Source organism: Ambystoma mexicanum, chromosome 1q, assembly GCF_040938575.1.
Source record: "Ambystoma mexicanum isolate Mex_15411 chromosome 1q, UKY_AmexF1_1, whole genome shotgun sequence".
Lineage (NCBI taxonomy): Eukaryota > Metazoa > Chordata > Amphibia > Caudata > Ambystomatidae > Ambystoma > Ambystoma mexicanum.
The window spans coordinates 420,093,482-420,115,020 of NC_090922.1; the positions used below are offsets into that span (position 1 = coordinate 420,093,482).

General features: G+C 45.6%; 1 protein-coding gene across 4 annotated transcripts in view; it reads left to right on the forward strand.

Annotated features, from left to right (window-relative positions):
- SLC12A4 (solute carrier family 12 member 4) overlaps positions 1 to 21,539 on the forward strand; it is a 1,569,223-nt gene that overhangs the window by 795,511 nt on the left and 752,173 nt on the right. For all 4 annotated transcript variants that reach the window (XM_069639659.1, XM_069639652.1, XM_069639655.1 and 1 more), the window contains exon 4: positions 7,839 to 7,985. In XM_069639659.1, coding sequence (XP_069495760.1) covers positions 7,839 to 7,985 — 147 coding nt within the window. The remainder of the gene's footprint in view (positions 1 to 7,838; positions 7,986 to 21,539) is intronic.

Sequence of the window (21,539 nt, forward strand, 5' to 3'; positions counted from 1 at the left end):
CTACAGGGGCCACTGTATTTGTTGGTGATTTTTTTGTTTTGTTCTCACATCTACGATGGGATCATCATACCATTTGTAGAACCAGTATGCCTTCGGGCCAATTGGTTGTGAGGTGCAAATTAATAAATGTAAATGTACAAGTGGTTCCAAAGGTTATTCGGCACTGCTCCGCACCTCCCCCACGTCTCAGTACCAAGTGAGTGGTGATTTGGCAACTCACTAAGGATCTCCCTCGTCTCAGTACTTTCTATCTGCACTGCTTTAAAAGTACATGGGGTAAGAAGGTAGGGGTTAAGAAAAGAGGGGGTCACTGGGAAGAGGATCACTGTGGGAAGAGGATCCCTGTGGGAAGGGGGTCTAGGGTCAAATGATTGGTGAAAATACTGGATTCTTCCGATGTGGTTGTCACTGGTCCCAAGGGGATCTTCCCTCCCATGAGATCCACCCACTGATTACCAACCCCAGGGGGACTAACGGGTAGCGGCTTCACCACCCTGGCCTCATGGGAAGAGGCTCCCCCTTAGCAAGCAGTGACGACATCTTGGAGTTTGTCACACCAGTTAACCTGTAGGCCTGACGCTCTACCAAAGCTTTCAACTTCGTGAGTGACGGGAGATAAGTTAATCTCCGGCTCTTTGACATAGCGTATCATGTCATCAGCATAGAAAGACACTAACTCTCACACCCTAAAGCGCCATTCACAGTTTCTGGTGCAGCAACCACTGCCAGCAGCTCACTGGCCGATACAAACAGGAGTGGCGATAAAGGGCACCACTGCTGTGAACCACGACCCAACTGAAAAGAGGCTGAGAACCTACCAAACAGTTCTATCCTCGCTGTGCCATTGGCATACAGCACTTTAACACACTATAAAAAGTAATTGGGAATCCTGACAGTCTCATGGACAGCGAAAGGGTACTCCCTCGCCACCAAGTTGAACGCCTTCTTGATATCTAAACGGGCCCCCACTGTTTGCACATCAGGGCCAGTTTGAGCAACAATTACAAACAAGCACCTCAAATTCAGGGCAGTTGAACGACCCATCATAAAACCAGATTGGTCTAAATTCACAATAGAGGCGAGATGAGGAAGGAGCCTATCTGCCAGAATCTTTGAGTACCTTTGTGTCTAGGTTTATTAAAGAGATTGGCCTGTAGTATGTACACCCTGTTGGGTCCTTGCTGGGTTTCAAAATCGGTGTAATTATTTCTTCTCTCAAAGTGGGTGGTAACCTACCGGTATGCAACATCGCCTACCACACCAGAAGCAAATGCGTTACGACATTTGGCCCAAATTCTTTAAAAAATTCAACTGTAATGCCATCTGAGCCAGGGACTTTAGAAGATGGAAACTCTTTGATTGCAGCAAAAATGTCAGTAATTGTAATTGGGGCGTCAAGTAGGTCACTAACCTCATTGCTTAACCTTGCTAGCGGGGTATCATACACAAACATACGTAATGCATCTGGGTCGGGGGGTTCCCCTGCTGCATAAAGTGTCCCATAAAACCTATCAAAGGTGTCCAAAATTGGATCAGGCTCTGACACCAAGGAGCCATCCTCTTTCCTGATTATAACTATATTTACTGGGCCCCTCTCATACTTCGAAATATTGGCCAAGTGTCAATCTGTTCTACCCTCCTCTCCATGTCTGCGAGCTATGCGGGGAGAAGCCACGTCTGCCTCTGCCCTAAAGTGATCAAGTGCAGTTCTAATTGAGGCCAAAGTGCCCTCAGACCCATCTTCTACTGCAAGTTTTTTAGTTTGTTTTCCAAATCTGAAAACTGTCACTTTGCTCCTAGGAACCCCATTTTTCAATGTAATACACCTCCCACGCAGATAGACCTTGAACTGTTCACCTTGAACTATTCCCAAACTGTCCCCACAGAAGGCACAGACCCCACATTGGTCTCAAAGAATGTATTAACAATCTCCAATACCTCCCCCCGAAATACTATATCTTGCAATGCCTGTATCTTAAAGTGCCAAAACGTCCTAGCAACAGTCCCATCGCCCACACTAAATCTCCACAAGGCAGGAGACTGTTCTGAGTATTTTCTAGGGAGAAGGGGACACTCCTTTGTTACATGTACCTTGGCAGCCCACGCCAAAATGTAGTCTATTCGCGATCTCATGGCGTGGGCCGATGAATCGTACGTGTGTTCTGACCAGCGCTCCCCCCAAAAATAGCGTTCTCCAAAAATCAGGCAACCTCAAATATTTCATATTGCAACCTCAACGTAACTCACAAGCAACCAACGACAACAGCCTTGCTCAAAATTGCCTGCCATGATCTCCTGGGTTTGCGAATATGCAAGACATCTGTCTGGTGCTTGCTTATAAAATGCGGGATCAACCACATTTGGGCCATACACTTTGATAATAGTCCGAAGTTTGCGCCCCAGGATACCAGAGCCGGCCCTCCGAATCTTGCTCATGTTGCAGCACCTTAAACCACAGGGACTTACGTTTGAGGGTCATTATGCCCCACGAATATGACTAGAATGATGTATAACACCTTGCACCCCTCTCCTTTCTAGCCACACCCTCATTCGAACTGCCATTAAATGGGTATCCTGGAGCAGTGCAATTCGCCTTGTGTTGCTCACAGTAGGCCATACTTCTGCTCATTTTAGCAGGGTTATTCAGGCCCTAACATTCCAGCTAAGAAATGAACATACCTCTGGTGATTGTGGACCAGAAACTTTAACAGCTTGGGAAGACACCATGTTCTGGAACTATTCATCCCTCCCACTATGTGTCACAACAGTGCCTCAAAGGACATGAAGCAAACTAAATTTAAAAATGATATCCCTCCACCCAGCAGACTTCACCACCATGACCACATTGCCCCAACTTTCAGTGAAACCCCCAATTGCCCAAATAACGCAACTCCAAATTAGCAAAGATGGTTACAACCCAGGGACACCAGGCGTCACAACCCAACCGCTCCACAGGCAAAGGAAAGGCCCCACCCAGAAATGTCATATTTAGGTACTAGGATGAACTATGCTGTTACATTCATGAACATATCAATTTGCCCTCCCAAAGCATTAAAATTTACAATCACCCAAACCGTAGGCTCATGACCATTATGGCATTATGCCCACATAATAAATCAGGTAAATGAAAGTGAGTTTTGTTGTTGTGCACCACTTGAAGCTTCGAGGGGTACAACATAGCATATTCCAGCCCTCGTTCCCACAGTTGGCATTTCACGGCAGCAAAGGATATGCAAGCTTTCTGTATGGAAGGAGTGAAATCCAGGTAAAAGAAGATTCTGGATTCTTGGAATTGAAGAACGCCTAGATCCTGAGCCCCTCTGAGGATAGTGTTGCTATCCCGGTAGCTCAGTAGACTGGCAATCACTGGACAGGGTTTCTGGCCTGGCCTAGGAATCTGCAGAGACACACGGTGCACCCTTTGTACCAAAAACTGTGAGGACAACCGTGGATCAGCCAAAACCTCTTTTATAAGACCTTCCATAAAGACGTCATGTTCTTTTGTGGGACCGACTGTGGAACCCCCAACTACAGGAATGTTGTTACTCCTAGATCTGGCCTCTAAATCTTCATTTTTCATACAAACTCCTTTAATTTCTTGCTGCAGGGTTCACAGTGCCCGACATGCCTCTGCACTAGAGTCCTCCAGGGCCCCAATCCGGTTCTCTGCCTCCGAAATCCGGTCACACTAATCAAGTCGTTGCTGCATTCAATCCATTTTGTAGACCAAGCTGTCCAGTTTTCCATTAACGGAGTCAAAGCCTGACTTCATTTGGGCTAGTATGACTGCCATGTCCACTGGTGATCAATCCTTGGTGGTCATTGCCAGCAATACACGTGCTCCCACCCTATCCTGCCGCCATCTTATCTCCTCTGGACTACTGGACTCACCACCTGCCAGCAAGGCCGTAGCACCAGCCACTGATGAGGGCTCCTTATGGGGAAATGACATCCTGGACGGCCACTTGTTGCATTTTGCCATCCGCACAACTCTGTGGATAAGCAATTTCCCATAGCCCCTATGGCAGAGTATATGCAATCGGGCCTCTCTACAATGTCCATCTAGTTCCCTTCCAGCAGGGTATTGTACCACCGTGAGTAGTTGGCACCACCAGCTAATCCAGATGCCGGCAAGCCTTCAAGCGCAGAGCCGGCAGGAACGCTCCGCACGGCCGAGCCAACCGATGAAAAATGGCAGACACCAAAAACTTGCTACCACTGGGGCAACATGTGGTATAAACTGGGCAGCTCGGTCCTCACCAGCCCATCGCAGGCTGGGCTGCTGTAGTCGAGGAGACGTCGGCCACCCTCTTTACCATCTGCCGCCAGCAACTGCGATCTGCCTCATCCACATCTAAATGCCACAGTGCACATCCCAGGGCCAGAAGTGGTCTGGCCGCCGCAGATGTCGGCCACTCCGAGGTCGCTGGATCAGAGTGCTCACACTGCATGAGGCTCCAGAACTTCACCCATCGGCGCCTGTGGACTTCCCACGGCTATCCACATCTGCCAGGGCACCGCAGATGCCGTTAGCCGGGTGTAGGCTTGCTCCCTGCTTGCCCCATCCTAGACAGAACTCAGAACAGCATAGCCATCTTAGTTGTGCGCTCCCCCTATTTAGTGATGCTGCGTTCTGCAGAAGTGACTCGTCCTTTACATCTAAGGATATTTCTACGTTTCACATGTCCAAGGATTTGTTTCCCCTTTAATGACAGGCTGACAAACAAATCATTTGGAGGGTTGTTTCGAGCAATACCAGTGATCATAATTAATTAAAAACCTAATTTTGCATATGTCAGCCTGAGTGGGATGGGTATACCCAGATGTGTGACCAAAGCCTGATGTACCTAGGGACCCAGCTAGACCTCGCCAATGGTGCCCAATGAGTCTAAAACATGTCTGGGGTGGCTTGTGGTCTTTTGCAGAAGGGATTTAAACTAGCAGTTTGGCGTGGGATCAAGCCAAATGTTCATGCTTCCCAATTAATAATGGCATGCTGAAAAACTATTAGTGCTTCCAGAATGGTGCCAGAGGCTATGATTATGTCAAACCCTTTAAACCATGAACTTTCAGTTTTACCCAGAATAATGTTCTGACCATTTTTTTTTTCTACAAACTGAGCGAAAAGCAATCTATCCTCCTGTGCATTAGCAAATGGTTGACAGCTTCCACTGACAAATACACTGGTGGCCCTTTTCCCGTAAAGGCTTAAGAGGAACTACATTCGTGATACTGTTTCCTCTTATGACTGAGGCTAGTGAACTGTCTTTACTGGAAACTTGTAGGGTGGCTACGTGGGCGGTTCCCTAATATCTTTGTGAACCGTTACAGATTGAACCTGGATTTGCTTTCTGTTAGTGTTTCGTCATGCCGTCCAGGCATTACATGTCTCAGAATTAATGTATAAAGTAAATGCATTCTTCCCTAAGTTTTGCATTAATACCTTTTTTCTCTTTGCCCTTATGGTGTATTCTTTGATATCTTTGATACTTCAAAAATAAGGACTGAGTCGAACAAGGGTGGCGTTCAGTAATGCCTTTATTGCTTGTGGATAGTCTTCATTACTCCCCAGTCGGAAATGGCCCAAAATGTCGCCCTCACAATTGCGACGGCCGAAATGCCCGATTTTTTTTTTATATGCCCCTTTTACACCACATATATATGTGGGGGCGGTATGGGTATACATAGTAATATGGGAGGGCTGGGGGGGGGGGGTCTCCCCCCGCATATCTATGTGGTGTAAAGTGGGTATAATGAACAACAACAAAAATAAAGTCTGCATGTTCGGCCGTCAATTGTGTGGTCGCAGTGATCACATAGATCCATGGGTTTTGTCCCATGGTATCAATCAACTGGCTGCTTCAAGGACAAAAAGGCTTTCAAAAGTTTGAGGCGTCTGAGCCTTTTTCGAACTCGGAAAGCCAAAGTCTGCATAATGTGTGCAACTCTGCCTTGCTTTCTCGAACTGTCCCATGATTCTTATACACTAGCTTCAGGCCAGGCTCACTCCCTGTTGTGTGGGGGGTAAGAGTCGCGATGCTGCAGGACACTTCTTTTAGTTTTGTTTTCTAGACTTTTTTTTTTAATTTAACAGAACGATGAGAATGCAAAGCAGAATTCACTTTGAGGTTACAGTTTATCCAACTAATGAGGAGGAAGTTCCACAGCTTTGTTCCTGTTATGGGCGATACATTTCCGAAAGGCAATTTTAAAGACCATAATAAGGCAAAGAATAGATGACGGGGACCCGATAGGAATTGGGGATAGAGTGGACAGGAAAAGAGCTGTGAGGTGGATAACTAAAGGCCCCCCATCGCCTGCATAGACCCATGGTTTGGTTGCATTTCTTTTTGTAAAGGATATTTTATTCTTGGGAGACGAGGCTTTCTATCCATTACTCGCTAGTAGCTAGGAGCCTTCAGGCTCGTAGTGTCAGATCGTGTCTGATAAACCAAAAAAGAATACCATACAGCCTAAGCCGAGAGGCCGAGGGAAAGATTGGACAACATACATTGAATGAAGGCTAGTATTGAACGGTTATCAATTTAACATTGTGTTTATAAGGTTTCACTTGGTTGATGCAGTTGGAGACCTCAACCTCTAGCTCATTGTTTCAAGTGATCGTTCTGGCTAGCGGATGACTTTGCAGAAGATTTTTGGCATCCCTGATTTGATTTTTGGGATGTTTGAGCTCTGACGTACCACCGAAATGCCCGATCTGTAATGAGGGACTACTTACATAAAATTCTTGTGTTATATACATTTATTGTAGGCTCAGCCAGGTTTGAGTTGATTGCTTTTTGGGGATGCTGACACTTTTGGCTATGCACACGTCTCTCTGTGTAAGGTGGTGTGAGCCTGACTTCTGGTCACAGAACGGCAGGCTGCTCGGTCTCTGGTCTAAAGTGTCCTTTGAGATATAATTTTTACAGGGACTCCATTAATGCAGTTGTGCCATAATGCGCACCAGCAGTCCATAATCTCACACAATCCTTATTTATCAATTTTTAGTTTTTTAAATAAATTGATATCCCATGATCTCAGTGCAAACTAACATCGATTCAATTGTACCTGCAGTTTGTTACTTTTTTTTACATGTTATTGTATAGACTTTGAACTTTTTTAGACTATTGCAATGTCACCTACTAGATGAGATGAAAAATAATTCTGCACTGGTGAAATTTATGTTTTGGCGTGTTAATAAAATAAATGTCATAAATGAGTACAGTGTGAGATCACTAACTAATTATCACACGTCTGCATTAATTACAGCATGTCATAAAAAAATTGAGGTTAAACTAGGAAATAAACTTCGATTAATATAGCCAATGTTTTCCTTGTTTGTCACTGTGGTTCATTTGTGGCCAGCCACTACCAACATGCAGCAGATCAACCTGCTTTGCTCTTGGCTCCTTGATAATGGATGCTTGAGCACTACTCATTAGTGGCGACCCGCATAATTTCTTCCGATCTTTGCAACAATAGACTGTTAATGATCTTCTCATTATCTTTGGCAGGCTATTATTTTGAACTGGTTAGTTCCATTCAAATTCTTTGAGCCCAGGATTTTCCCAAGAGAGAAGACGTAATCCTGAAGAGCTTTCTGCTGTTGTGGTATTTCAAATGGAAAATTCTCTAACGCGTATTCCCTGCTTGTCATTATACAAAAGTTATTATCTAGTTTGTATTTTTGCATTCTGTTGTCACAGCACATATGTTCATTAGCTAATTAAGTTGCATGATCTGTAGCCCTATATTTATCCCAGACACTAATTTGAACCTGGTGTAGCACAGTTTCTCCAGATGTCTGTCTTATGTCTGTTTTTTTTCTTTTCCAGTCACCTAGCATGGGCACCCTGATGGGAGTGTACCTTCCCTGCCTCCAGAATATCTTCGGTGTTATTCTCTTTCTGCGTTTGACATGGATCGTGGGAACAGCTGGAGTCCTGCAGTCCTTCATGATCGTCCTAATCTGCTGCTGCTGTGTAAGTAGTTCTGCTCCCCCAAACAACCTCCATTTGTACAACGGTGAATCATAATGTTTCCATTTAGTACTTACCCAATTTTACGCCTATAATGTGCATGTGTGATTTGATGCCCCTTTTTAAGAGTTGAATTTTAAGCAATGATTGGTCCTGCACTATTGTTTTTACTGTGGGCTACGTCTCCCTATTGTACTTGAACACGCGTGCGCTTTACCGGTATAGCCCTGGGACTAAGGAAAAAACGAACATTTTTGCTTTCATGTTTTAGCGGTTCAATCCAGCTTCCCACATTTTAGGATGTTATGATCTTTTTCCTATTGTATATTTTCTGTAGCTATACATTTCACGTTTGTTTTGTAACTGGTTAGGCCCAAGAATAGCAGGTTTAGGTTTGATTTGACACTTTTTTTTGTTATCGGAATACTTGTGGCTTATCATCAAAATAAAGTTTTAGGACACTCTGACTGTCCAAGCTATAGTTTGATATTTGAAAACATGATTCAAAAGGATTATTCCACATGTTGAAATGGCTCTGCAACAACATTACAGATGTATTGTTTTAGTCCACAGTATTGTCTTCCTTTAGCAATAAAGGCTGCTATGCAGTGGAATTCTTGTTGGCACACAAAGCCCATTGCAGCCAGTTATCGAGAGAGGTCTCCTCTAATTCAAGCCACAAGAGGGAGATTTGTGAAGAATTCTACTGTGGCATGTGAGGTTGGGTCTCTAATCACCTTCACTCAAAGCAGGCCTGCCACCTAAAATGTGGGTATATGTTTGTAGATGATTCTGTAGAGTCAAACTAACCCGAGTCGCCCTGAACCACACAAGTTGACACATAATATACATTTTCGCAACAGTTAAAACACTCCCATATATTTTATTGCAATCCACCCCCCCCACATCTGATAAACCTATACAAAGAAATCCAATCTTTCTCCAATTCCGCCATTCCCATTGGTTGCAGTTATCTTAACTACCATATCCATCTCATGTGTACAACGCCCCTTTTGAGGATTTGTCTGTGGCAGGTTATGACATCGTACAGTTACACATTCACATACAAACATAATTCATTACAAGTCACAGCTGGCCTGAGACAACCTATCCTTGGATGTAATTGCACATGGTTTGCACAAGTATGTCAACCAGCATAAGGAGGGGCAAAATAAACGGGTTCCCTTTGAACTGGTGATAACCATCTCCCCCACCCCGGCTTGCTGACATCTTCGGAACATACTAATATAAAAGACTAACAATTCAGCAAGCGTGTTCTCTGGTCACATCCTGAGAAAACAATCGAAACCCATGGAGTATTGGTCACTCTGGCCCCGAGAGTCACTTCACCCCAAGTTTGTTGGTCAAAAGCAAATGGCCGGATCCCTCTGAATAATAAATAACAAGCTCCCATGCAGTTAAAAGATTACATCTTCCTTCCGCGATACTGCCAAGCCATAAATCCCTGGCCAGTTTGTTGGCTGAACATCTGCTCAATGTCGTGGCTATTCATTACCTTTCCTTTGGGCCCCCAACCCTGCAAAACCAGTTTCTCCCAGTCACTTAAAATTCACCTCGCGAACCCCTGACTGCACAGTTTAACACATTTATAAAAAAGAGCTGGCTGTGTTTAGAATTTTAAAGTATCCATGTGTATATATCGGTGCATGCATGTTTAATAACTATTGTGCCTATGTCACCGTGGGTTTTTCATGACAAGTCCCCTTTCACGCATGCGCATTATGAAACTCCTCGTGGCCCAGCTTCTAGGCACTTCGTAGCACGCCATATCTAAATTGTGTTTATATTACATTGGCGATTTTGATATTTATCTTGCTGCATGCGAGCAAATGAAAATGTATCAACTTGAACACAAAGTAACACTTAAAGTAACGCATATCGCATTTGCATTAACTACACTGGATACATACAATATTCCAACATCATGCCAGCTTTGCCGCTCCCCAGACAATATGGGCATACTCCTCTGCTGGACAAACCCAACTCGTCCCCCACTATTTCTGCAATCTACCCGCTCTTCACACAATCATCCCAACTTGGTGGAGGACACAAGACCGCTTCAGTCGAAGTACCCATGTGATATGAAACGGTAGTGGTTTTAGCTTTGGACAGGGTCACAACCATCATGGTAGCTGCTTTCGGTACCTAAGCAGAACAACATTGCAAGAGCATTTGACAGGAACTAAAGGTAATGGGGAAAAAAGAAAATAAAATGGACATCAAAAAAATAGTTCAACCAACAGTCATTTGTGATTCGTGCCTCATTCTTCATGATCACTCTGCACTTTTGCAAGGCAGCGACAGTCAAAGACCCATTCTCTTAATCATTGGGAGGTACACACATGCAGCACATGCTCACTATCTTCTGACAGGCCCCTCCGTCCATAGCTGTTAGTAGGTCGAGGATATTCCTGTTCTACAAGACTGAGCCTCGGGGCCCGCAGTGCTTCCTTAATGGCACTGAAAGCCGATTCGGAAGAATTAACAAATAGCAGGAGTTCAAACCGGTCGCGTGGAGTCACTTCGCATTTGCCACGTCTTGGACGCCAGGTGCCAGGAGGGATGGACAGAAAGTTTCTGTATGACTCAGCAAACAGTACTGTATATACCGATAAATATACAGTGCCCACGGAAGTATAATTATTCATGGTAGAAAGTCATTAAATAAAAGTAGAGATCTAATATTCAAAATTGTAAGCTGCAGGGGAGAAAAAAACAGACCTGGCACATGGGCTGTCAATAAAGAAAATGAAAGATAAAGATCGCAAAAATAGGGAACTGCCGTCCCCTGCACACTTTCACAGGCTGATAAATCAGCCATGGATTTGACATGAAGTTTTCAGCAATAACAATCTTAATGCTAGTTCGATTACTTGGTCTATGCAATAACTTGGTTACATTTGTAAATGAACTTCATTTCAATAAATTTCAACAACGTATGCTCACAAAAGATAATAATTCAGAAACCTATATTAGTGTGACCCAACGTATTTCGAGCCTTTAACTCTTCGTCAGGGGTTTTGACTGGTTGATAGTTCTACAAATAATAAAGAAGATAGTTGTGTGTTCACCCAAATTCCTTAAGACCATCAACTGAGTATCACATTTTCAGGTACACATTTTCAAGAACATGCTAACAAAATCAACATTTAAGTTTAGAATCTCAAAATAAATATTTTTAATCGCATACCTTATTAAATACATTGTCCCAATGCTACCAATGGTCTACAAAGTAGAAATTCTGGGGCTTGCAAATTCAAATATGGGGTGATCCTTCCATAAAGATGAAATATTACAAAATAACCAACTCTAATGAGTTAAAAGCGTAATTCCAATAATACACGAGAGCTAAAAAATTTAAACCGATGAGTGTATAGCAAGAGAGAAGTCTCACCTCTCCTTTAAACAAACCATACTGTTCAGGGATGTCCATCAAAACTTAAGATGCCGCAGACAGGTAGTTGGACCGCTTGGTCCGTTGCAGTAGTCTCTTTCCATGATCAGACAGTCATTGGAGTGTCCATGTGTGATGGGGGAACTGATGTGACTTTGAGCATCGGGCGGGCTAGGATGAAATGTTCCTCAGGAATAACAAGTACGGGCACATGTAACGTGGTCAAACTGCACACACCTCGCCAGGCGGGAGGCAACTGCCTGTAAGTGTTCCGTCCAAAATATGTCTAAAAGCGAGCTGTACCTCCAGCCAAGTCAGCGATGCGAATCGTGCGGCTCCAGTTCACATTTGTGCCAACAAGCACTGTGGCATCGCCCTTAGACACAGAGTAATTGGGTAAGTGTCTGTATCTTAACAGGAGTTTCTGGCTCCTTGAACCATGTCCGGTGTTTTAAATATTTCTGCCACACATTTCTACATTCTTGGTTTACACGTGCCAACCCTTCTTCTGAGAATACCTTCATCCCTCCAGCTCTGCAACTCCTCCCCCATTGCTCCAATCAGTAATAGTAGCCCCTTTCAAACTCAATTGGTCTCTATGCGTACACCAGACATTCTTTTGCTCTTTGCGATATGTAGCTGAACATTGTTCGTCATAAGGTAAAAAAGATGCTGTGACTGATTGCCCTTGGAACTGCCTTTTGGACACTGCACAAAGGCAGGTGCACTAGACAGTGTTCCTGCAAACTCTGTTTCATCCAGGATAAACACCCTAGGAACACCAGAAGCATGGGGGATGAGAGAGTAAATGTAGCAACTCTCCTCATGTGACTATACCATACACAATCTGCTGTAGAACCATGTGCATCTACTATGGGGTCTAAATTTACATTGTCCTCGCTGTCCAAGAAATCTGCATCAACATTTCTTTATGACTTCAATAATATGTCCCTATATAAATTTAAACCATTCACATCAATACTGTTTGCCATCTTTGAACATGATGACAAAAGAAACAAAAAAGACATAACAATCATTCTAATATACATTTTAAATCAAAAGTTTTCTTCTTAAAAATAAATTACTGATTTTCATTCAAACGCCCTTTTTCCACTGGAATCAACTGCAAATCCTTATGGCATACTCAACTTTGAGCATGTGCCGGTGGAAGGGCACCGGTATCCTTTCATACATGGCTCATATGGACCCAACTCTTGCTGCCCTCCACCTTCACAGCAGTTGGAGTTCCAAAACTCACTCTGTGAGGCCCATGGAAACGCCACTCATTCCAGCATTGTACTGGAAGGTCCGAATAAAGATACGGTCCCCTGGAACAATAGTTGCTTGTTTAGATTGTCTGATTCTTTGCCGCTTCTTTCTGTTGGCTGTTGGTGCGAAGACGCAACCTGTGAAGATATAATTGAGATACTCTTGGTTAAGGTGCTAAGGTAATCCCTAAACTCCTCACCCAGCATCTCTGCTGGCTTGTGTGCATCGGATGCTGTGCGTGCAGGTGAGAGCAGTATGTGTGTGTATTTGTGTAATCTATGCCCTCTGCACCTCAGCCCACACAACTTCGTGAGGGCTGAGGTGGTGCTCTTTCCCTGGCTGATTCCTCAAATAAAACAAAGCCAATGGCAGACAGTCCAACCACTTTTTACTTAAATCACTGCATATTTTGGGCAAACAGACTGTGAGAATTCCATTCAACTGTTCCACCAATCTGTTGGCCTGCAGGTGGTATATTAAACACATGTGATTGATTCCCAAGATCAAAGTGATTTTTGAGAACAACGCATTAAGAGTGGGTTCTACTGTCACTCTTAAAGACCCCACACATTCCCCAATGTACAAATGCGTCCCTCACCAGAAACCTTGTTACAGATTTAGCATTGGGGTGTACGCAGGCACAAACCTCAAGTCATCGGGAGAATGGGCAAACTACGACTATAGGTACCAGTAGTTGTTACATCTCACAATCAATCAATATAGAGCTCTCAAAATGGCTCAGAAGGCCTAGGCAAAACTTTCTTTACCGACCTCAAGGTGTTTCCAGGATTGCATTCCCTACACACTATGCAGTTTCCTATAAATCTACTTACCTGTTCTTGGAGGTTTAGTATGAACCATTCCTCCTGGAGCTCTGCTGCAGTCATCAAAGTATGTAATGTAGTTGCTCTAGAGTCATAAGAACCAGTTCTAGTGACATTACTACCTACCCCATTGTCTCCTGTCTCCACAGCAAATTCATGTGCGTGGGGGCACATCCTCTCTTTACCCAAAGCTCCTGGTCCTCTTTAGGTGCTTTACTTTGTATTTCTATGATTTGAAGCAATGGGACTGCAGTGTGTGGAGCGGGCAACTGTACCTGCTGGGACACAGTTTCCATTTTCAGGGACTCTATAAATGGCAAATAACCAGCGTCTTTCGATGCCCTGTCTGCAGGATTATTTTCAAGTGCTATTGATTTAGTATTATTAGTGTGCACAGCACACTTTACGATTCCTACCTCTGTAGACCGGGTTAGCGCTCCGATTAGGCTGGATAGGAGCGCAGCATGCTGGACAGCGGTCCCATCAGATCTCCAAAACCCTCTTCTCTGCGCCTTGGAAATTCTGAATGCACAGTGCAGGTTACATATGTAGAGTCAGAATAAATAGTGATGCCTTCCCCTTACTCTTTTCTAGCGCCTCTATAAGTGCCACTAGCTCCGGCGCTTGCACCGAGTAATGCGAAGGAAACTGTTTCAGTCTAACCTGGTATTCCCCATCCACAAAGCCCACAATGACTGCACTTCGTATGCTTCTCACTAGTGTCCCGATTGATTGTCGAGGACCCCTCAAGAAAAAGTGCATCACTTCCTTCCAAATCGTCCTCTTTAACACTCCTCCTCTCTTACTCTTCTCCCCCATACATTGGACAATCGTGGACAATGTCATCAGGTTTCACTGGCTTGGCCACATATATTGCAGGATTGTCTAGGTGACACTGTATGGGATGTATAGATGCATTCGATAGAATAACCTCATACCCCGACACTCTTTGGGTTGTCAAAGTCGATTTTGACTTTTCCAAGATTACAAAGACTGCATGCGCCACGTAAAATGTCACTGTGGAACCCATGGTAATGTTTGAACTTTTGGATTACAAAAGCTGCTGGCTCTAAAGCTTGCTCACAAGGGAACTGTCACTGCATCACTGGGGACTAAGAGTCAACTACCATATGCTAAAGGGTTATGGCTTTGTGATGTTTGCCGGGTCAGGACTGCTGTCATCACCTGGCATTTAAATGAAAAAAACAAACAAAAGGGTTTCTTGTAATTCCGGGTTGTCAAGACCGTAGCATTGCTGATAGCAGCCTTGAGTTCCCATAGTTAAGTCATCATTTCTTCCAAACATTCTATCGGACCCTTGACATTCTGTGCTTCCTTAAGTCCCTGCAGTAAGGGCCTCACGTAACTAGAGTAGTACAAGATCTAGAATAGTTAGAGTCCCAAAAACAGCAGATTTTTTTTTTTCACTGTGACTGGCTGAGGCGTATTTTGAACTGCAGTGGCTCTCTGACATTACCTTCCTTCCTGCAGGCGATGTCACTTTCCCAAAATATACTACCTCTGTCTTTGCCCAATTTATACCCCTTTTTCACAAGCAAGGCGAGAAGCATTATTGAATCTCCACACTAGTGCTACAAACTAGAAAATTGTCCACGTACTGGATTATTGCACTGGACACATGTAAATTCCCCAAATCCATTTGAACCACCCTGTTGAAAACATTCAGAGATTCACAGTACCCCTGGGGCAACCTTGTGAGCTCGAATATTTGACCACGCCGTGAGGTACTGAGAATCTTAGTGTAAGGGGACCGAGAAAAAGGCTTTCTTTAAATCAATCACTGTGAAGTGGGTCGACCCAGTTGGTATATTACAGAGAGTGGTAGCAGGATTCGGTACCACTGGAAATTCCGCCTCAACAATATTATTGAGGGGCGCAAATCCTGAACCATCCTCCAACTGGACCCCATTTCTTTCTTCACTGAGTAGATGGCCGTGCTACATGGGGACACAGAAGGTTGTATTATACCTAGCTCCCACAATGCCATAATGGTCTTGTAAATCCCTTTTTTCCGCCTCTCTAGACTGCTTAACTTGTGATATTGTACTAGGTTTCAATTTTATCCACACTGCTCCAACACTCTTTAGCAGCCCCACAACATGAGTATTGCTGGTCCATAAATGCTCCGGCACTTTTTCTAAATCCTCCTCCCAATGTGGCGATGTGTTTCTAATGATCAGCATGGTCTGTGGTACTTCCCTTTGCTCTATCGCTATCTGGCAAGGCACCCCAATCTCAAAAACCATTTCTCCTGTGTCTTTGGTGTCTTCAAACAATTACTTATCGGACAAGACCCTGAGCGATATGGTTGGATTGATGCACAAAACTGTGCACCACTCTCCGCCTTCCTCACTAGTGCCTGAAAGTACCACCCTGGTCTTCTTGGTGACTACTGCTTCTAGGAGATTCATAACAGTATGCCTGGTGTTACCTCCTGTGGCACAACAGGCCAATCCAAAAACTCAGTCGGTACCCGCCATGTCTGATCTCTGATTCCCGGGACCTAACTCAACAAAACCATTACCACATAAAGAAACTATGCTGAATGTACAGGCACCCACCCTTATTGCACTTTCAGTACAGTATGCATGCAAACGCACCACTTCTGTTACTGGATATAAACCAAGAGTCGAGCATACTATACCTTCCTCTGTGAAAGTGATCAACATGTGGAGCTTACCAAGAGATTTGCTGGGGTATCTGTGCAATACAACAAAGGAGCAGGTAACATTTTTTGTACCTACCTTAATACGTAGATCTTCAGTGTAAGGAACCGACGGGATAGTCCCAGAGAATCAGTGTATGTCCATAGTTTTGCCTGGCAAGGGGAACTCGCCTTCCTTAATACAAGATTTTATAGGCCCTATATCGACCATGAATGAAAATGTTAGGTCACCTACCTGCACACCTACACAGGGTTCTTCTTCTGGATCGGTGGTAACTGACAGGGCTGGACACATCAGAGTTCCCTGTTGGCTGCCCTGCTCGTGGTACATATTGGCACCGCGGAGCCAGAAATGATTCCCTCCAAAAACATTTGCTGCAGTGTAATGAGTGACCGTTCCTTGGGGTAAAATATTTGCTCCCATCTTTATACCAGTGCGTGTGGTGGCATGGTCAGATGAATCACATAGGTCTGTGCATCCCCAGTCGCTGGGTTCTGTTCAACATGTGCCTGCTGCGATTACATAGAGCCTGGGGCATATGGCATGTTCGTGGATTGCATTTGCTGAGCTCTCACTTTAAAATACTGTGACCTGTCTTGACAATCTCGTAACAATGTCCCATCCTTCCGCACAACCATCACTGAATCCCATACAACCCTCCATAGTTATTCCCCATTGGCCCGTTAAACCGGGGTCACATTCCTCCAAATCCATGAAGTGACCCACTAACTCGTGAAAATCCTCCTCTACACCTCGAAATCCCTCTCACTTGCCTTGGACTGGGATCATACCCGTCCATCAAACCTTCATACCCGATTTTACTATGTCCCTGTTGTCCCAATTTTCCCTGCTGTCCCTCCCAGGAGCTGGTAATCACTGCTCCTTCCAAACAGATTTTCACTATCTTTTTCTGAACAAGCTTGGCCTCTGCCTTATGTGCCTGTTCTATACTCTCTTTCCTTCTTTTGTCTCCTTTTACAAGAAATGCACAAAAAGTGCCTCAATTTCCGACCAACTCTTGGCATCCATCCCTACTACCTTATCTAGATTGTGCTGAATTTCCTTAGGAAGTCCCTTCTTTAACATATGGTAAAAAATTTCCGCATTCTTATCCCATGCTTCTCCTGTCTCTGCCCTCCACATCTCCTGAATTAAATGGATGTGTGTGGCAGGATCTTCATTCAACTTGATTGTTTTAGCTCCAATAGAATTTATATCTGGCGTATCGGGATACATAATCCGCAGGGCACCCATACCTATGCGCTGCAATTATTAAATGATGCTCCATCGTCAGTATTTTTTATCCAACTGCACTCCCGGATACCCCACTCTCCTCAAAAGTTTGTCTGACCATTCTGCACTTGGAGCCGTAAATACTCATATCCCCTATGACCAACATAGTGTGTTTCTCTAATGCATAATTCCACTTCCCCGTCCCTGCAGTGAGTGAAGGGAGTGTCTTCATGAACTTATTCTGGTCCATGCCTGGCCACAGACATAATATGCCTTTCCTTGTCCCTTCTGTAGCAACAGATATTGTTGCTGCTACTGGAGCTAGAGTTTGGGCTGCTACACCCTGCTCTCCCTGCTCAACATCAGATTCCCATTTGCCTTCGTCTTGTACTCCTGTTAGCACTTCCCCTGATACGTCAACAGGCATGGAAGCATTCTTAGCACTACTGTAGGGTGCCGACTCCCGTTCTCCTTGCTTAAATCCTGTACCTGTAGCAATACTTCTGTCCTCCAGGTCCATATTGAACTCTTTGATGACTGATTTATCCAACCTAACAAGAACTTGTCCATGCCTCCACCTTCCTTTGTCTACGTCCTTTGCCTGTCTATTCACTTATTCCTGCTCTCCGCTTCTCTGTGCTGTAACAGCACTACCTCTTCCTTCGCTAGCCTCAGCGCTTCTTCCAATTTTTCCTGCTCCTGTGCCGCTACTGCCATTCGCAGCCTATCCTCTATCGTAGCGCTAAAAGACATGATCTCCCCTTTCTCACTCATTCTTAACCCTTCATCTACTCTTCTGGCTACCGGCCTTACTCTCTCTTGTTCCTCCACCCTTAATCTCTCTGCTAACCTAGCAGTCGGGGGAGTTAGTCCCTTTTTGCTCTCCGTTCTCAACCTTCCTACAGCTCTATCCATTGAAGGAGCTATCCTTCCACTTGCCTCCATATCCCATTTTCAAGGGATCGTAGCTGATGGAGGCATTATCTGCATCCGTATCCCAATCACGGGGGTGGCCACTGGAGAAAATTGAGGTTTGAACTCTGAGTCTGTAAACCCTTTTGCGGGTGATAAAGAACTGCACCCATATGGGGGGTGGTGCAGAAGAAATTCCTGTACCCTCCTTTTTCACCCCTTCCTCTGAGACTTTAACATTATGGGCCTTCCTGCCTTTTTCATACATCCTGCGTAGCACTAAGATGTTTAACCAATTCTCTAACTCTTTTGTGAAAAGTATGCAGGTTTTCTAATATCCCCTTACCATAGGTCCCCTCAGTAGGCCAAAAACGTAGCATTTTCTCCAACATTGGATCTTTCATGGATTCACATGCTGTAAGTATTCCCCTTCATCAGGCTGGGAACCTCGGTTACTTTAACCTAGCGTTTTTCTATGGAAAACGTTGGCACTTTAGTGTCCTATCAGCGTCCTTTTTGGGTTCTTTAGTCCCCACCAGTAGGACGTAGGGTATAAATAGCCCCGCCCCCGCGGCTTCCCTTCAGATTTCAATAGTCTCCAAACTGTTGGGATCACCTCGCGTTGTTCGTGTTTTGCACGTGTGTCTTGATACTCGGGAATTGTGATGGCTTCAGGGGCTCCGAAGAAGTCTCTTTTCCGGCCCTGTGCTACTTGTGGGTTGAAGAAGGTTGTATGAAGGTGAACGTAATATGGATTGCCTCTACTGCCTTTACCCCCATCACTCGGCAGACACTTGTGAGATTTGTCAAGAGTTCTCGCAGAAGACTCTTAAGGACCGCAATCAGCGGCTTATCTGTTGGCTCAATGAGGGCACGTACCCAGCCTCGGAGGTGGGGTCTGTCTAAAGCCTGTCCTCGGAGCAGCCTGTGAAGTCGGCGAAACATCGCCATGCGGCGTCATCTGAACCTCCGGCCAAGAAACATCATCCTGCTTTGCCGGTGTCAGAGTCGGGAAGTGCAGTAGATCTTCTTCGAGTAAGCAGCTGTCGAAGAGTACGTCCAATCATGGTCGGTCGGACCATTCCCAGGGGTCTGGTAGTAGGCCTGAGAAGTCAATGTTGCAGGTGAAGGGCTTGTCCAAGCCGAAGGAATCATCATCGAAGCGCTCGTCTTCCGGGGACCATCACTGGTCATCCTCCAGCAGGGAGTCTTCTAAACACCGGTCCACTGATGCCAAGAAGGCCTGGTCGCCGGTGAAGTCAATGCCGAGGGAGGCGGTTCCGACGATGATCTCGCCGACGGTGGACCCGTCGTCGACGGTTGGACTGCAGGCTACCCTTCCATCGTCGACGGTGGTGCTGTCGGCTCCAGCGACGACTGTGGTTTCCAATGGGCCGTTGCTGTTCTTATCTCATCTCATCCACGTGAGTGGAAACAGATGGATTGTTGTCGACAAGTGGGACGTGGCAGCCTTCCACCTTTGATTCTCTTCTGCCTGACATTATGCCGCGTCATCAACATGCCCTGTGAAGGGGAGCACTTGTTTGGGGAAAAGATTGATGAGGCCCTGAAAGGGATGAAGGAGGACACGGAAACAGCTAAATCCTTAGGTGCCTTACAGAGTGGGCGCTCTTTTCGCTCCTTTCACCCATTCCGGGGGGCTTAAGGTAATGCCCAGTTTGGTTCCACCAGGGACCGTGGTTACAGTCGATCCAGTTATTCCTCGCAAGGGTATCGACGGTCGGCCCAATCGGCGCAGAAGAGTCGGGACTTCCAGGCTCAGCAGAAGTGGGATTTGCAGTCCTAAACTTCTAAAGGGCGGCAGACTAAGCCGTAACAATGACTGCTTTCAGGGCAATCGACTGGGGCGCGGGGGGGCTATGCACGTGTAGGAAAATAACATAGGACCGTTGGGTGTTGGACACAGTGCGTCTAGGCCACTCGTTGGAGTTAGTGTCCCCCGGTTCCACTGGTGTTTGTCATGCAGCCACATCTTCAAATCCTGCAGCAGGAAGTGGTTCTTATGCTGGAGAAGGGGGCTATAGAACTGGTGCCGCTGGCAGAGTGGGGTCAAGGGGTGTATTCCCCCTACTTCGTGGTGAAGAAGCCCAATGGCAAGTGGCGACCCATTTTGGATCTTCGGGCGTTGAACAAGATTCTGCAACGCCTGAAGTTCAAGATGTTCAGGCTTCAGGAGGTCATCCGGTCGGTGCAGCTGGACAAGTTTCTGGCGTCATTGGACCTACAGGACGCATATTTTCACATTCCCATGCGTGCACCAAATGTTTCTACGGTTTGTAGTCGGCGAGGAACACTACCAGTTCCGGGTCCTCCCATTTGGCTTGAAGTCGTCTCCCAGGACGTTCACAAAGTGTCTGGCACCAGTGGCAGCATTTCTTTGAGGAAAGGTCATCATGTATACCCCTACCTGGACAACTGGTTGGTGAGAGGTTCATCACCAGGGAGGTCGTAAAACAGTCTTGGTGCTACCATGCAGCTGTTGCAACGACTGGGATTTTGCTATCAACTTTGAGAAAATGTTTCTGACGCCATCCAAGGAATTGGTGTTTCTGGGGGTGGAGTTTCTCACCCATCACAATCTGGTGAAAACTTCCAGCGAGCGTGTCAAGAGGTTGCTGCAAAGGGCAGGGGAATGGAAGAATGGCACAAGGGTGTCGGTCCGAAGCTACATGACGCTGCTGGGGGCCATGGCTTTGTGTATTCCTCTGCTGCCAAACTGTCATCTCTTCATGAGGCCGATGCAAGAGTTCCTAGTGGGCCGGTGGGCACAGACTCGCGGATCTTGGTCTGACAAATTGGTTGTCAACGGAGGTCTGGTGAATGATCTTCGCTGGTGGACATGCACGGCCAAACTGGTACGGGCATGCCGTTGCTGGAGCCAGAGTTCCAATGTATAATTGTGACAGACGCCTCTCAGACGGGGTGGGGAGGCTCATCTCGGCAATTCACAGGTGCAAGGCCTGTGGTCTCGGGAGGAATCGTTCCACATCAATGTGCTCGAGTTGAGAGCGGTACACTGGGCCCGCAAGTCGTTTCTACCGCGCATACGTGGGTCGGTGGTGAAGGTGTTGATGGACAATTCCACCACCATGTTTTATCTAAGGAAACAGGGGGACACACATTCAAGGGTCCTGTCGAAGGAGGCGCAGGACGTTTGGCATTGGGCACTGGCTCAGGTGATCAGCATTGTGGCCTA